General features: G+C 47.3%; 1 protein-coding gene across 2 annotated transcripts in view; it reads left to right on the top strand.

The window, feature by feature from the left end:
* COPG1 (COPI coat complex subunit gamma 1) overlaps positions 1 to 16,970 on the top strand; it is a 34,882-nt gene that overhangs the window by 16,135 nt on the left and 1,777 nt on the right. For both annotated transcript variants that reach the window (XM_080996745.1, XM_080996744.1), the window contains exons 14-22: positions 4,851 to 5,094; positions 6,239 to 6,314; positions 7,434 to 7,537; positions 9,274 to 9,399; positions 9,843 to 9,911; positions 10,908 to 11,050; positions 13,572 to 13,743; positions 14,403 to 14,500; positions 16,818 to 16,956. In XM_080996745.1, coding sequence (XP_080852871.1) covers positions 4,851 to 5,094; positions 6,239 to 6,314; positions 7,434 to 7,537; positions 9,274 to 9,399; positions 9,843 to 9,911; positions 10,908 to 11,050; positions 13,572 to 13,743; positions 14,403 to 14,500; positions 16,818 to 16,956 — 1,171 coding nt within the window. The remainder of the gene's footprint in view (positions 1 to 4,850; positions 5,095 to 6,238; positions 6,315 to 7,433; positions 7,538 to 9,273; positions 9,400 to 9,842; positions 9,912 to 10,907; positions 11,051 to 13,571; positions 13,744 to 14,402; positions 14,501 to 16,817; positions 16,957 to 16,970) is intronic.

Below are 16,970 nucleotides of genomic sequence, written 5' to 3' on the forward strand. Positions count from 1 at the left end.
GCCTCTCCCCTTTGGCTCGCTGGCATTGCTCACACCCTCTTACATACTCCCGTACATCTTCCCTCACCTTAGGCCACCAAAATTCCCTGGTGACCAACCACATGGTTTTGTGTTGTCCAAAATGCCCCGCCGTGGGGCTGTCGTGCAACTGCTTGAGTACCCTCCCCCTTAAGTCTCCTTCAGGGATATACAGTGCCCCTTTGTAATACAAAGCTCCATTTCTTTCCTCGAAACCCCCTGGTTCCTCTCCCTCACCCCTAAGACCTCTGAGCTTATTCTGGGCGTATTCATCATTCTCTGTTTCCTCTACCAGTTCTCTTTGTCCCACCAATGCCGCCCCACACACCCAGCGGTCACCTGGAATGACATGTCTCTCTTCGGGTGCTCCCTCCCCCTCCAAATATTCAGGTTTGCGTGAGAGAGCGTCCGCCCTAATGTTCTCTGGGCCTGGCACGTAACAAATCTCAAAGTTAAATTTGGAGAACTCCTGGGCCCATCTCACTTGCCGTTGGTTGAGCACTCGTGCCGTCCTCCAATACTCTAGGTTCTTGTGGTCAGTGCACACTTGCACCTTATGTTGTGCGCCAATTAGCAGGTGCCTCCATCTCCGGAACGCCTCATGAATGGCTAGTAGTTCTCGGTCATACACCGTGTAGTTCCTCTCGGATTTGTTCAGCTTTCGCGAAAAAAAGGCACACGGTCTCCACTCTGATTCCTCCTTCCCTGGCTGCAGAAGCACCGCCCCAATCGCTCTGTCTGATGCGTCAGTTTCCACTCTCATCGGTTTTTGTAAATCCACATGCAGGAGTTGTTGTTCCGAGGCGAAGGCCCTTTTTAGTTCCTCAAATGCTCGCTCCGCCTCCTCAGTCCAAACGAACTTCTTCTTACTGCTGAGACAGTCCGTAATGGGCGCCGTCAGGTGGGCAAAGTTTCGGATGAACTTACGATAGAAGTTCCCAAATCCTAGGAACCTCTGCACATCCTTCCTTGTTTTGGGTGTTTTCCATTCCAGCACCGCCTGGACCTTGCCGGGATCCATGGCCAATCCCTTGTCTGACAGGCGATACCCCAGGAATTCCACCTCCTTGGTATGAAACTGACACTTCTCCAGTTTCACCCACAGCTGGTTGGCTTGCAGCCTGCTCAACACTTCTCTGACGTCTCTCACATGCTGCTCCTCATTCTCAGAATACACCAACACGTCGTCTAAGAAGGCCACACAATTCTTGTAAAGCAAAGGCCCCAGGACGTGGTTCATAAACGATTGAAAGCACGCGGAGCCTCCTTGTAGGCCGAAGGGCATAACTAAATATTCAAATGCCCCCAAAGGGGTGAACATGGTGGTTTTCCATTCATCCCCCTTCCTTATTCGTATCAGGTTGTACGCCCCCCTTAGGTCCAGTTTAGTAAAAATCTTTCCCTTCCTGACCCTTGTCAAAATGTCGTCAATCCTGGGCATAGGGAAAGCCACTGGTTCTGACACTGCATTTAAGGCCCTGAAGTCACACACAAGCCTCGGCTTGTTCGTGTTTTTTTTATCCACAAAAAACACTGGGCTGCCCCCCACCGCCCTGGACTCTCTGATGAACCCTCTCTTCAGGTTCTTGTCAATGAACTCTCTTAGCTCCTGCATCTCTCTGTCTGACATGGCGTACAGCTTGCCTACAGGGAGCTGTGCCCCAGGGAGTAAATTGATTTGACAGTCAAAGGGTCTATGCGGGGGTAGTTGGTCAGCTTCCCTTTCGCTGAAGACGTCGCGGAGATCTGCGTATTGTCGTGGTACCTTCACGTTCTCCGTTACTTCAGTCCCTGCTAGGGTGGCTTGGGCCCCTGCCAAACCCTTTCCCTCTTTGCAGTGTTCTAAGCAATGTGCTGAACCAAAAGAAACCACTCTCTGATGCCAGCCCACCAGCGGATCATGTAACGCTAGCCAGCTCATCCCCAATATAATGGGAGCTCCTCCCAAGGTGGCCACATTAAACGCTATCAGTTCGGTGTGCCTTGCCACCTTCATTATCATTGGGACGGTCTGCAAGCTGACTTCTCCTCCCAACAGCTCCCTGCCATCGATCGTGGTCACCTGCAGGGGGTTGCTTAAAGGGATCGTCTGTATCTGGTGTTCAGCTGCAAACTCTTTGCTCATGAAATTGCAGGAGCTGCCTGAGTCCAACAGCGCCTTTATCTTTAGAGGGTGTCCGTTTGGCAGCTCTAGCGCCACTTCTATCACTAGGGCGGGTTTAGGAGGTTCTGGCGTGGGCACTTTCACTGCTCTTTGGCCTGGCTGCTGTGCCCCGACGGTGGCAGCCAGGCGTTGGCTTTTACTTGCTTCGGTATTTCTTCCTCTCTTCCCTCCACAGCTCCTACCATCCCTTGCCATTCCTTCCTCTGGGGGCAGACTCTGGCAAAGTGACCTGGCTGTTGGCAGAGATAGCATTTCCGGGCGCCTTTTCCCTCCTTCTTTCCCCCCTCACTGGGCTTTGAAACTGCGCGCGCGCGCGCTGTTCCGATTTCCATCGGCTCTGCCGGCGGGAAAGTTGGCTCTGGAATGTCTGGAATGCGGAACTCCTTCCAACGTTCCCCCTTCCCTTCCCGCCTCTCCAATGCTCTCGCCTCCTGGCGCGCTCCTATGGTCAGCGCTGATTTGGTCAGCTGGTCCATAGACTCCGCCCTGGGCGCCCGGGAAAGTTCGTCTTTCACAGCCGAAGAAAGCCCTTCTTCAAAGAGCATTTGAATGGGTTCCGCCGATAGATCCCACCCCAATTTATGGATCAACATGGTGAACTCAGTCCAGTACTCACGGACAGATCGGCTCCCCTGTTTGCAAGCCATTAACTGTCTGCGGACCACTCCCTGTTCAATATCGCTGGAAAACATCAGATCCATGGCGCGAAAGAACTTCATCGTGTCCTTTAGGGCGTCACTATTCGCTGCCATCAGGGGTCTAACCCAGTCTCTCGCCCCCTTTTCAAGATGCCCAATCACGAAAGCCACTCGTGATTCCTCGTCAGGGAATTCATCAAACTGCAGATTGAGGGCATATTGCATCTCTGTCCGAAAGCCATGATAGTCTTTGGGCTCCCCCCCAAACTTCTGCACCAATCCTGGTACCTTTCTGACGAGCTGGGTGTCTTTCCCCTTTTTGTCTGCATCCTGAGCCCTCCTCTCCTCAAGCCTCGCCGTCTGCAGCGCTAGCTGGACCTCCAACACCCGGTACCTTTCTTCCAGGCTTGGACCCGCTCCAGCTCCTGCTTCTCCGGTTCCGGCTGGGTTGCTCATGATGCCTTCTCCTGCACAAGCTGCTCACGAAGACTGTCGGAATGCTGTGATGGGACGATGAGCTGCTTGTGTGTAAAATCCTAGTCCCTCAGAGTTTGGTCAAGTTTGCAAACCTCTGTCTGTAACGGAGCCCCTTAAACATGGCTCCGTCAGTCGCTGGCAGATTCCGACAGTGGTTGCTTTCGGAATCGCTTCCAACATAAAAGCTCCTTAACGGAAACACGTCTTCTGGACTCTCTGCGTGACAGTTTCCGGCGAGGAGTGGGTGTCCCTACAGGAGGTCCTGAAACCTCCCCACTGTTTTCGCTGGAAGTGTCTCTGAGCCATCCCTCCAGCTCCCTTTCCCTCAGCTCAGCTCCTCTCCCCCTACTGGTTCCCTCTTCAGCTGCTGAGTCTCTCCCAACCTGTGTGAGCCCTTTCACTTCCCTTCCTTCCGATGGCAGTTCCCTGACACAAACATAGCCTATTCTACTTGTAATAAGCAGCTGTTGGTTGTATCTGGGAAGATGAAATGCTCTTGTTTTCCTAGTATGCCATTTTATGAAAGAACCCAATATTCTGTTTATTTGGGGGCTTCATGGACATGAAAACATTATTGCTTGATGGGCTGTCCCACCTCTGTCCATCCATTCTGTTTGATATGTGCCTTAATTTTGTTCTTGAAAACCTTCCTGCCAACACTGTGATTTATAGCCAGTCCCTGGGGACTCTTCAGCAGAAGATTTAGGCTTGGAACAGAAGAAATGCAGAGCTTCAAAACCCAGCGCTCTGCATGCTGGAGGCTGTACTCGGGGTCCCTCCAGGCTGTCGGTGTTTTGTGGAAGGGATTCAGGCGCTTGCCGGATCATTAGCTTTATGCAATTAAAGTGGATTAAAGTGTTCTGTCTCCCTAGCTCAACAAATCCACTATTGAAAAAGGACACTCTTCGATTTGGAAAGTGGCAGGGAAGTGCACCGAAGTGCGAGTTGAACAAATGATTAATGGGAAGATGTCTAACTACCCAGCAAGCAAATTGGGATGAGTGCAGGATGAATGCTCATTGTCTCTACAACAACCCAACTGGCACGAATGCTCAGCACAGATTGGACTTGATCTAATCTCTGTATAAGCTTTGTGCAGACAAATTGGGAAGAATGCTGAATAAACAGGTTGTCTTGAACAGCCCTAAGGCTTTTGCACCTGTGCCTTCCAGTAAAGTCTGTCTCTGCACTTTTTTCAGGCTTTTATTCTCGTCCATATGCATGAGAAACCCTTTTTGGTATCCTGTCTTCTTTTTCCAACAGAAGGCAGCAAGCAAAAGAATTATAAAAATGCAAATGGTTGGAGCAGGACAATGGAACAGGCAGGGGAGGTGGCAGGATGTCCCTTTATAAAACGAAAGCATAAAAGATTCCAGACTCTTTGCTAAACAGTGCAGATGAGTAAGCGCCCTGACACCCTCTTGCCTTGAAATGCAGTTGAAAATTAATTATTACCCAGTAGCTTTTCTTTTCTTGTTAAGAAAGGTACTGTAAAAATAGAGCCACTATCCTCCACTGAGCTTTCACCCTGACTCATTCATGTTCCTGTCCAGGGTGGCTTTGAGTACAAGCGAGCCATTGTTGAATGTATCATCGGCATCATTGAGGAGAACTCGGAGAGCAAGGAAACCGGACTCTCCCACCTGTGCGAGTTCATTGAGGACTGCGAGTTCACCGTCCTGGCCACCCGCATTCTCCACCTGCTGGGCCAGGAAGGGCCTAAGACCAACAACCCTTCAAAGTACATTCGTTTCATTTACAACAGAGTCGTCTTGGAACACGAGGAAGTCAGGGCAGGTACATGCACACATACAAGGAGCTTATTGAGTCAGGTTGTCGGTCAGTCTAGCTCAGGATTGTCTGGGCTACCTTGCTGTGCCTCTCCAGGATTCAGGCAGGCAGGAGTCTTTCCTGTCCAGAGGTGCCAGGATTGGAACCTGGGACCTACTGCCTGCAAAGTGTGACAGCCTCTCCTCCTCTTTATGCCGTTGGGGGTAGATGAACTTTCCGGACTTGAAATCAAATCAAGGTAAATGGTCACTTGCTGGAATGGTCAAATCGAGGTAAATGGTCACCCAGCTGGAAGGGACAATGGACAGGGATGGTGGAAATTGTAGTTCAGCAGCATCTGGAGGGCCACAGATTCTCCATTCCTGATGTAAAGAATGTACTGATAAAGAAAGATGATACCTTACATGTTATAAGAGGATATCAGCTGCAAGGGATCGTTCAGATACTTGTGTTATATGTTAGTTCAGATACTTGTGTTATATGAGGTTCTAATGATAACGTAAAAGCTATTTGTTCCTGGTTCAGTCCTGTGAATATATTCCTATTCCATGCTTGGCTAAACCTTTAAGGCAGTGGTTTTCAACCAGTGGGCCATGGCACCCCGGGGTTCGCACCATGCATGATGGTGAGGGGTGCTGCAGGCAACACCAACCTCTGTCCCTCTTTCATTCCCTCCCTTCCTCTGATGCCCTCTCGCGTCTCTGCCTCCCAAAGGCTTGCACAACTGTTTATTGCAGCAGCCCTGGCTACAAGTTCCCCAGGTGAATGATGCCTCTGGGGCTGGCCAGGGGGTGCTTCCCAGGGCCCTGTGGGACAGCATGAGGACGTACCTCTCTTTGGGGCAGGGGAAGCAGCTCAGAGACCAGGGGCAGCTCCAGCAGCTTCCTGGAGGACTCCCAAGGAGAGGAGAGGAGAGAGGAGGCTGAGGGAATACTTCGCAAGGGAGAGTGTTTGAAAAGGGGTGAGGGACTGCCAGCTCCGCAGGCAAGGGGTGACATAACTGGGCTCCTGAGCGCCACAAGGATGCTGCAGAAAGAAGGTAGTTGGTCAAGGGAGCCGTGGACCCAAAAAGGTTGAAAACTTCCGCTTTAAGCGGCTTCCCACACTGTCTTCTCCAGCTGATCATCCCTGTTTCCTTTCTTGCTTACAGGTGCTGTGAGTGCTCTGGCTAAATTTGGGGCTCAGAACGAAGAAATGCTCCCCAGTGTCCTTGTGTTGCTGAAGAGGTGAGTTGTGATTAGAGCAGCATGACCACATAGATCTAACACAAAAAAACTCTCCCTGGGAAAGATGTGTAGTTTTTTGCTGTTGAGACAGCTCTGGAAAAAGCCAGACATGCTGACTGTGTGGCCTAAGCTGATTTCATAATTACTCCTGCTGCTATGTGGTCAGAGAGGGCTGGCATGGACTACAGTACCCTGCAGGAATCTGATTGGATGTGGAAGTCCTGCTGATTTCCCCCAAGCAAACGATGCACAGACCTGCTTTAAATTTCTGACTTCCTTCTGATTTAGAAAAACTGGCTGGCTGGTCAGTGCTACTGGAAACCCAGCCAGATAGGCGGGGTATAAATAATAAATTATGTTGTTGTTGTTGTTGTTGTTGTTGTTGTTGTTGTTGTTGTTGTTATACCATTGCAGCAAGGACTGTTGCTGTTGGATCCATGTCCCTGGCCAAAGAGGCAGAGCAGACAGAATTGAGACATCAGGGTTTCATGTGGCTGGATTTGAGGATAGAGTCAGTGCAAAAGGCTTAAGAAAATGAACAAAACATTTTTAACGGGAGCAGTAACGTCTCACTTTGCAAATCCCCAAAATAATAAAAACCGGGGGAAGGGAAACGCAAAATTGGAAAATGCCGGATAAAAATATAAGACTTCCTCAGATGGAATGGAGGAGAACTGTTAGGGGCCTAAACATAATAACCAAAAAGTGCTGACACAGCCTTGGGTTTGCTTCCAGAAGGAGGACTGAAGGAGGGCAGGGGTTGCGTGCATTGATGCAGTTCTCTGATCTTAGTCTCTGCAACAGATTAGGAGCTTAGCAGGGTCAGCACAGATGCCTTGGTCGAAAGAAGGGATTGTTCCCAGGCTCAGATGCACTGAGGTGGCCACCCATTGCAGATTCACTCTTGTATTCGGCACCACAAAACAGTCTTAATGGGCTCTGAGTAAGCAGCTGTTTCCTGACAGTTGTCAGCACTGGGACAGGCTATTTATGCTGCTGATCCCTTCACCACAGAGCATGCCGTCCTCTTTATTGACCATCTGGATTGGATTAACTTGGATAGATCCATGTGAATTCAAGTGATTCCCACTGAGCAGAGCTCTCTGATCTTGATTTCAGGTGTGTGATGGATGATGACAATGAAGTGAGAGACAGGGCCACGTTCTACCTGAGTGTCTTGGAGCAGAAACAAAAAGCCCTCAATGCTGGCTACATCCTGAACGGTAACCAAGATGCCGGTTTGGGGGCATGTGAAACGTAAAGTCATATTTACGGCTAGAATTTGCCAGAATGTGGAACAGGTGTTTTGGGGAGTTTAAAAAATAAATAAATCTTGAAGACTGTGACAAAGATTTGACAGTTAGAATTGTAGGTGCTGTAGTTTGGTTTGAAACTTCTGTTGTGTTTTTCTTTTCTTTTCTTTTTTAAAAAGCTGACTTTCAAATTGCTCAGGTTAGATTGGGAAGCTGTTTTGTAGCCCAAAGTCTCAGGGCAAGTTTTATACTGATATCAAAATTGTTCACAATCACATAAGACAAACCAAAAGGAAGGTCATGCATACATCTGCTGAATAAATCCGTAGCTCTAACTCAGGGAACTTAAAATTCTCAGCTTGTTCACCCTACCACCCCAGAACAATGCCACCCCTAGCTTACTTTTTAAAAACAAATAAATAAATAATATTTTATTGATATGTTTCAGTGAGAAAATAAAGTAGAAGGAAGGGGGGGAATGAAAAAGGAAGAGAGACCCGTAGCTTACTTAACTTTTATTTTTGCTAAAATTCACCACATTGGCTCTTGCCAAAGCTATATACAGACTGACAAGGCCAGCTCAAAATGTTTACCTGCCTGAAGTGAGGCAGAAGTCTGCCCCTTCTCCTCCCAATTCCCCATTCCACATGGAGAAGCCAACTGGCCTGGCCTCTGAACCTTCCTTTGACACTGGTGATGGGATAGCATCCTGTGCTGCGTGTGAGACAGCTGGCTAGTTTTGGGGAGCCAAAAGAGGCTGTGCAGCATACGTGCAGGTCTATCCTCCAATGGAAGGGAATGACCAGGAGGCTTAGGAGGGACCGGACCCTGCTGCCCATCTACCCCAGTATCTGCTGCCCAAGGCACTTTGCCTAACAGTAGAGCCGGCCGTGCAGATTGATTTCCCTTCTATCCCAACCTAGTAACTGTCACCTTCCAACCAGCTCATCATTTCCACCTTTAACATAGTGCAGTTCCTCTCAGCCAAGGGGGTTGGTTAGAAAGAAGGAACAGGAAGGAAGGCAACAGATGACTCCTTATTTCCACACCCGCCAAGCTAGAACACCAAAGTGCATTGTGCAGCATTGATGAATTGGTGGTGGTGTAGGGGAAGGCTTGATGGATAGCTCTGAAGGCTCCTTTTAGGTTGCCAGCATTTACTGATACTTTTCAGGTCTGTCTAATCTATTTGTGGGTCAGCAGAGATGGCTTCGTGTAGCATGAAGGGCAAATGGGGATTTTAGCCTGATTTCCAGATCTGCTTCTCTTCCTGTGCGGATTGTATAATAAGGGATAGCAGAGCCTCTGTGTCCCCTGAGCCCTGAATGGGAACAGATGCAAGCCAGTTGTTTTGTACGCAGCTCTCAGGAGGAGAGTCGTCTCCATAGGTACCCTTTTGAGGTTATGTCCCCAGCTCCCTGAAATGCAGATATTCATCAGGAATGGATTTGCAGTGAAGCATTTGGTTCCTTTGCATCTGGATAGGAATATCTCCTCAGTGGGTAGTTGCTCCTAGCTCAATCAGCAACCCATTTAAGCTGTAGGGGATTAAATTGGCCCCAAGCCAAGCCCTTTAAGCAGGTTTTGGGATGAGGCCATATGGAAGAGCAGATGTGGAGACTTAATTGAGCTCTGATTTATAAGGCGACAAAGAGGTCCCTGGTTTCCTGTTAAGTTCAATTTTGGTCACCCTTTCTCTTCTCCAGGATTGACTGTATCCATCCCTGGCCTGGAGAGGGCGCTGCACCAATATACACTGGATCCTTCTGAAAAACCCTTTGACCTGAAGTCTGTTCCCTTGGCAACTGCCCCCATCACTGAACAAAGAACAGGTAATTGTAGAAATAACAAGGGACAAACTTTCTCATCAGTGTCTAGCACAGCACGTTTCTTGGGGACTTTCCAGTTCTCTCTGCCCTTTCAAGGTGGCCCAGCTTGAATTTCATGGGCCCTTTTCACAGCAGCACCTGCGATATTATGAATTGCTTCAGTTTCATCTTGCTAAGACATCAGGGACCGTTTTCTTTTCCCCTTATGCTGCTACCTGATCAGAATATTGGTGCCATCTTCTTCCATTACAGTAATCAACCTGCTGTTTGTTCCAATTCTGGCTCTCCTCCCACCTCCTGTCCTGGTTTTCTAAATGAGCACCAAAAATAAGGTGCTGTTTCTCTGTAAGAGGTTCAGTTCCCCCTTTGAATTACCACAACAGAGCTTCAGGTTAGCAAACGTGAATTACTGTACATGTGCTGTGTTTTTCTTGCTCCATTTGCAGAAAATGCTCCGGTGTCTGCCACCAAGCAGCCAGAGAAAGTGGCAGCAACCAGACAAGAAATATTCCAAGGTACGATATCACCTTGTATTTGAGTATAGAATGTGACAGTTGAGCAATTTGTAAGATTATTCCCTCAGTCTTTCGATATCTGAGATTTTTCTGATAGATGTAGTGTGTTAACTAGAAATGTTTTTGGGGAGAGTAGAGTCAAGATCAACTACTTTTTAATGTATATAGCAGGTGGGGGAACTAGATCTGGCCATTGGGCTAGTTCCTTATCTCCCCCACTTGTGGGCCAACTTTGACTAAATAAAAACGGACAAATTGCCAGTTCCAGATGGCATCCACCTCAAGAACTCAAGTGTGAAATTGTTGATCTTCTAAACAGAAATGTGAAACTTGTCCCTTAGATAAACCTGCATACATTAGCTACTTTCCAGTTCTCAGGTAACACCATTTTTAAAAGAGGGATCCAGCGAGGATCCTGAAAGTTATAGGTCAGTTAGCTTAATGTTTGTTTGGGGGAAACTGGTGGAAAGTATTGTTAAGGATAAAATAGCCAAGCATATAAGAACAAGTCTTGCTGAAGTAGAACGAGCTTAGCTTCTGTGAGGGAAAATCCTTTCTCACAAACCTATTAAGAGTTCTTTGACAGTGTCAACAAGCATAGAAAGAGGTGATCTGTGGTGTTCTTTGACTTTCAAAAAGCTTTCCACAAGGTACCTCACCAAAGACTGCTGAGTAAGCAATTCCTGGATCAGGAATTGGTTAGGTGCTGGAAGCAGAGAACAGGAATAAATGGAAGTCAACCAAGGATCAGTACTGGGACCTGGGATCTTTAACTTGTTCATAATTGAGTAGGATGCTGGACTAGATGGGCCATTCTCCTGATTCAACAGGCTCCTCTTCTGTTGTTCTGTACTTAAATGTTTTTATCCATGTTTTACAGATGAGGGAACTGAGGCTGGGAGTTGTTTATTCCCCTAAAGCTATAGTCTAAGTAGAGCAGAAATCTTGAATAGGTTCCACTTGCCAATTCTCTCTGTGTGTGTGTGTGTATTTTAGAACAATTAGCTGCTATCCCAGAGTTCCGAGAACTCGGCCCGCTGTTCAAATCCTCTTCCGAGCCAGTGGCTCTTACAGAATTGGAGACGGAGTATGTGATCCACTGTACCAAGCACACGTTCACAAACCACATGGTGTTCCAGGTGGGTACTGCGTTGAAAATACACAAGTAGTGACAGTAGTCTCTTCCATTTATAGATGGGTTAATGTTTGGACATCTCAGAGTTGTTTACAGTATAACAGATGCACAGTGGGTGCAATAAAAATAATGTCACATGGTTTACCTTCAAATAAGCGCCAGATATGGTTTCCATATCCATGAAAACGGTATCAGTATAAATAAAGTCAAATAGCATTTGAGGCAGCATAAGGTAGAATCCTAACAAACATAAAACACCCTTTTCATACCGCCACTTGCCCAGTCTCACGCTCACAACATCCGTTCCCTAATCACTACAATCATTCACTACCTCTGTCAACCAACCAATTGCACTCAGCACCCACGTACAAAGAATTGCTGCCAATCATATACATATAAGAGACTCTCCTTCTCTGGAGGGTAGGACCCTAGCCAATGGATTCAAATTACAAGAACGGAGTTTCTGACTAAACGTCTGGAGGAACTTTCAGACAGTAAGAGCTGTTCCAGCAGTGGAACGGGGGTCCCTCGGGAGGTGGTGGACCCTCCTTCCTTGGAGGTTTATAAGCAGAGGTTGGGTGGCCGTCTGTCATGGATGCTTTAGCTGAGATTCCGGCATTGCAAGGGGTTGGCCTAGAGTAGACGATCCTCAGGGTCCCTTCCAACTCTATGGTTCTGTGGTTCTGCATATGCTTGCACACCTCTCTGTCCTCCATTCAGGCAGTCAAGAGGCATACCTAGAGGTCAAGGACATATTCTCGCGAGATAAAACACTCAGAGGTTCGAAGCAGGGCTGTGGCTGGTGAAGAGATTGTGGCCTGGGTAAAGTCTCAAGAGGCTTCTTAGTTAGAGAGCTGCCTTTGGTCCCTGGTTCTGAGGTTCCCCATCCCTGCCTTAAGACTTAACCACATTGGGTCTGGGTTTAAACAAAATGAGTAACTGTGGTTCATTAGAAACAGAAGCAGAACCTTCCAATCTTCTTGTGGCTGAACTGGAGGAGGAGAATGGGGGGCATGCAAATAACATGGAGGCCTGGTGCCTAGAATGATTCATTTGGGGTTGTCCCTGCCAGAGGCCTCAGACCAGAGCATTTCCCTCAGCTAAGCATGGTCAGATAATGGATGCATGCACCACAGCTCCACGAGGGTAGGTTGGATTAGCTTATGGCAAGGCACAGGTTCCTTTTTATATCTGAAAGATGGGGAGATGTCCTAGTGGGTGTCTACCTGACCCCATTACAATGCTAAGAATCACTTTTGATGCTGATCCTAAAATATATGCAGATTTGTTTTACTACTGAAACTGTATATGCCTTGGGAAATGTGCACTCCAGTGGGGATGCTGGAGGATGGAAAGCCATTCTTAAGGATGTTTCAGCCCAAGAAATATTGTAGCACAAGAAGCCAATGCAGGCGACTCTCAACTTACACTGGGGTTATGTTCCGGGGATAGGGTGTAAAGCCAAAATCGTGTATTGTCAAAACTCATGGGGCTCCATGGCATGGCAGGTGGGATTGCCAAAGTCTTTCCCCCCCGAAATATGCCTCTTTTCCACCCATTTTTTATATTTGATTGATTGCCAAGCACTTAAAGCTGAATAGTTAAATGTGTGTAAGTTGTGAGTTATTGTATATGGAAGTTGGATCTTCATGGAAGCAGGCTCTGTGCCTATGCTGGCTCAAGAACTGCACTGGCCTACAGCTTAGTTGGGTGTGGAGGGTCAACCCAGGACCAGTGCAGGCACTATGTCTGTAGATGCACTAAAGCAGATGCCTTCTGCAGTTATCGCCTTAAATGTGGGTCTTAATAGTGTGTCTTTGAAAACTATTGATGGAAACCAGTTAACCTGAAAGACCGCCTACTCCTCTGTAAACCAGCAAGATCATTTATATCCTCTGTATATCTCACCTTACAGAATGTTATAGGATGGTGCCCCCAAAATGGGCATTTTCCGCTCTTGCCCCTGTATTATGGAACACCCTTCCCTCTGAAGCAGCAACCACCAGTCACTTCAGATATCTTATAAAGACACATATTTTGGCCCAGGTTTTCCTTAATCCCTAAGATCATACTCTGACTTAATGTAAATTCCCTGAATTTTTGTTTTTATATATTACTTTTATATTACCCTTTTACTGAGCCCAGGATCTCCGTACATAGTGCCCAGGTTTGCGCCATGGAGAGGTCCCTTCGGTGCTGCTAACACAGCAAAAGCAACATGGGGGGGCAGCAGTTAAGAGTTTCTGGTCTCTGCAGCCACAGCAGGTTGCTGTGATTCTCTGACAGCCTGGCTTTGCTCCCAGAAGGACACTCCATTATCTCTTGAGACAGACAGATACCAACAATTGGTTTTATGTTGTATTTTTTGTTTCGTTTTTGTGTTGTATATTGCTCAGAATTATTTTTAAAGAAAGATTAAGTGACTTAGAAATGCTTTTAAATAAACAACCCCAAACTTTACATTACAGCACAGTAAAGTACATTCTGTATTTTGTGCCATGACGTTCCTTGATTTTCCCTGATAGTTTGACTGCACAAACACCCTGAATGATCAGATCCTGGAAAATGTCACAGTGCAGATGGAGCCAACTGAGGCATATGAGGTCATTGGTTACATACCTGCCAAAAGTTTGCTGTACAACCAACCTGGCACTTGCTATACATTGATTGCATTGCCCGAAGAGGACCCAACAGCAGGTAACAAGATTTTCTCTGTTTTCTTCCCTTCTCAGTCAGACCAAGCTGCCTTATAGTTCTGAGCTTGCAGCCCCTGTCCATTTTAACAGACATTAAATGACTTTTGAGAATTCACGTACTTTTTATTTGAAGACTTGTCTGAAATGCAGTGCTTGGTCCTGTCAGTGCAAGGATCTATTTTGCACAGTGGGACTGACTTTGCCCGCACGTGCCCTGCACCCGACTAAAATGCTCCAAATGGGAGCCGGGTGGGGGGGATCCTGGAACAGATTTAGAGGCATTCTTGGAGAGAAAGGGGAATGTACCATTGTGCCAGTGTAAATCCTTGTGCAGATGGGACAGTTTATTAGCACTGCCTTGGACATAAGCCTATAATAACAGTGTGTGAATTGTAGGCCTAAAGACTTCTAGACACCCTTTCTGTGGAAAAACCTTGTTTACCTTGAGTGAGGTTGTTAGGTTAATTTGACTTTTCTGTCTAGGGGAGAACTGTCTTGTTGGGAAATTATAACATTACAAGCACTCCTCTCAGTCCTCAGTGACTTTTTAATAAATAGGCAGACTGGACATAGGAGCTGAGACAGGAATATAAATTAACTTGTACATTTCACATTTCTTTGTGCTTGATTTTTTTCTTTTTCTTTTTCCCCTTTCTGCAGTGGCCTGTACGTTCAGCTGCATGATGAAATTCACTGTCAAGGACTGTGACCCGAACACCGGTGAAGCAGAGGAAGAGGGCTATGAGGACGAATATGTGGTAAGAGGAGATTTAGCTACTTTCCTGTCCCTTTTTCAATGTCTCCTGGTCAGGTGGTGAAATGTGAGCCAAGGCAAGGCCATCCAGGGTGACATAGCTTTGCCTCCTGACCTCCTCTGGGGAGCTGTGGCTTGATCTAACAAATGCATTAGAAACCCTGTCTCATCAGGGCCAGAGGATGGATTGACCAGCTTCTGAGCTAACAGGCTGTTCAGTCTCAGCATGTCCAGATGGCTAAGTGTCAAACCTGGGGTGCCCCGTCACCAGCTGCTCACACACAGACCTGGCTTATAACCAGCTGAATGTTGGCAGCCATTTACTTGAAGGCTGTGACGTCTCCTGGGGCATGACTACTCTCAGCTCCCTGTTCTATCCCCACATTTCTTGGATAAAATGCTCCAGCAAAGCTGTTTCGCTTGTAATCTTTTGGGTAAGGGAGGTTTTTTTTAAGCAAAATACACCCTTCCCGGCACACTTAAAATACCAAAGGCTCTATTCCCCCCCCCCCCCAAGTATGAATACATAATAATATGCTCTAGAGAGTGTAGCTGATGCGCTGTGTGGAGGATACTGATGAGCCAGCTTTTATGCTCAGTGGGTTTCATTTTCTGTATCAGGGCCATTGATTTCCTGTCAGCTTAGGGCACCGTGGAAGTGTTCTGAGTGTCAAACCTACAGGAACATTTTGCAGGGAGGGCTCCTTTTTCCCCCTTGCCTGGGAGTTGTTGTTTTCTACTCCCACCTGCAACTGATATTTTGAGCCCGGGCTGTTTTACCTACTCCTGTGCAGAGATTTTGCTTGCCCTAAGACTGTCTTCGCCCTGCAGCTTCAGTCCCATTACACAGGGCGGCATTTCTTATTTCTGCTCTGAAGAGCAGACTGCACAATGCAACTTGAACCTGGCTCTGATCTATTGATTTTGCTTCTCCGTTTCTTCCTCCCCACCCCCGCCCAAGTGTCTGGCAATTCTGCTGAGAGTCACATCCGCTGTATGCGCTGCTCCAAAAGCTGCCCACTAAAAAGATCATCATTTAAGAATGGAAAAAAGTGATAGCGTTCAGTCTGCATTTATGTCGTATTAGAAACATAAATGACACACTGTGTCATGCTGCTAAAGGCTCAAAACATATTCTTTCTCTCTTTTGGCTGGTGTGCAAAGTTATTTCTTAGAAGGGCAGCACAAGCCCCTCCTTCATATGCAGACCATAATGTGAGTCAGGCTCCCTACAAGGAGGCCTTGTGTTATGAGGAGACCAAGCTTCCTTCCTCACCCTCAGGAAATATCATGCAGATCAGTCTGTTTTGCATATTCTTCTTCTTCTTTGGCGATCACTCGTAGCCGAGTAAGATTGTCTTCCATAAGTTTTAACAATGAGTCCGTAAGTGACTGTGGAGGCCCATTCTGGACCCACACGTCCTTCCACAGTGGGGACATTGGTTCCCGGGCGGGAGTTGATCATGGTGTGGATTTGCCAAGCGTGCCTTCCTCCTAGCACGTTTCTCCCTTGCGTCCTGAGTTTGAGTGTCTTCAAAGCCCATGACACCTTTGGTAAAGGCTGTAGAGCACCCAACTCACGCATAGCGGGCATGATTCATGGGATGAACTCTTGTCAGCAGAAGCCCAGTGGGAGTGCTGCTGCTTGTGCAGCAGGGCTTTTCCAACCACCTCTTCCACTGTGTGCCCCCTCATTGGCTTTTGGAGGAGATGGTCAGGAAAACACTCAGAAGAGCATGCAGGGAGAGGGGCAATTCTTCCATCTGGCAAGCTGATGTTTGTAATGGCGTGACTTGGAAGGGCACACCACTCCTCCGTCCAGCGTGTGATTTGGGTGCTGGCCCAGTGATTCTGTGGAAAGATGGGCATTAAGGGATGTTGAAGACTAGATGGCTGGTAAAGGAGAGGGAGTATAGAAGAGGAGGCAGAGTCACAGGCATATAGAGTACAATGCAAAATGCAGAACACCGTGGGGACCATCCCTCTAAATCCAGGGGTGAGGAACCTTTTTGACTCCAGGGGCCAAATCCTCATTAGGATCAGCCTCATGGGCCAAATTCTGTGGGTGGGTGTGGCTGCTGATCTGTCAGTCACATGACACATGATTGGCAGGTGGCCAGCCTGGGGAAAAATGCAAGCCCTTTAAACCATTCTCCTGTCTTAAAGCTGCTAAGTGCCCTTTGAAGCAGCCTCCAAACCCACCTTTAAATTGGAAGGGGAGAGTTGCCTTAATGTGACGGGGGTTACAGCTGTTCAATGAGCCAATGGCAAAGCTTGATACAGAGTGATATCATTTTAAATATCCTTTTTTTATATATTAGTTGGAAGACATTGAGGTGACCATAGCAGATCACATCCAAAGGGTTCTGAAGCCAAATTTTGGAGCAGCCTGGGAAGAAGTTGGCGATGAGTTTGAAAAAGAAGAGACTTTCACGTTATCCACAGTGAAAACACTGGAAGGTAATATTTGCGGG

This window comes from Podarcis pityusensis (assembly GCF_964106645.2).
Source record: "Podarcis pityusensis genome assembly, chromosome: 2".
Lineage (NCBI taxonomy): Eukaryota > Metazoa > Chordata > Lepidosauria > Squamata > Lacertidae > Podarcis > Podarcis pityusensis.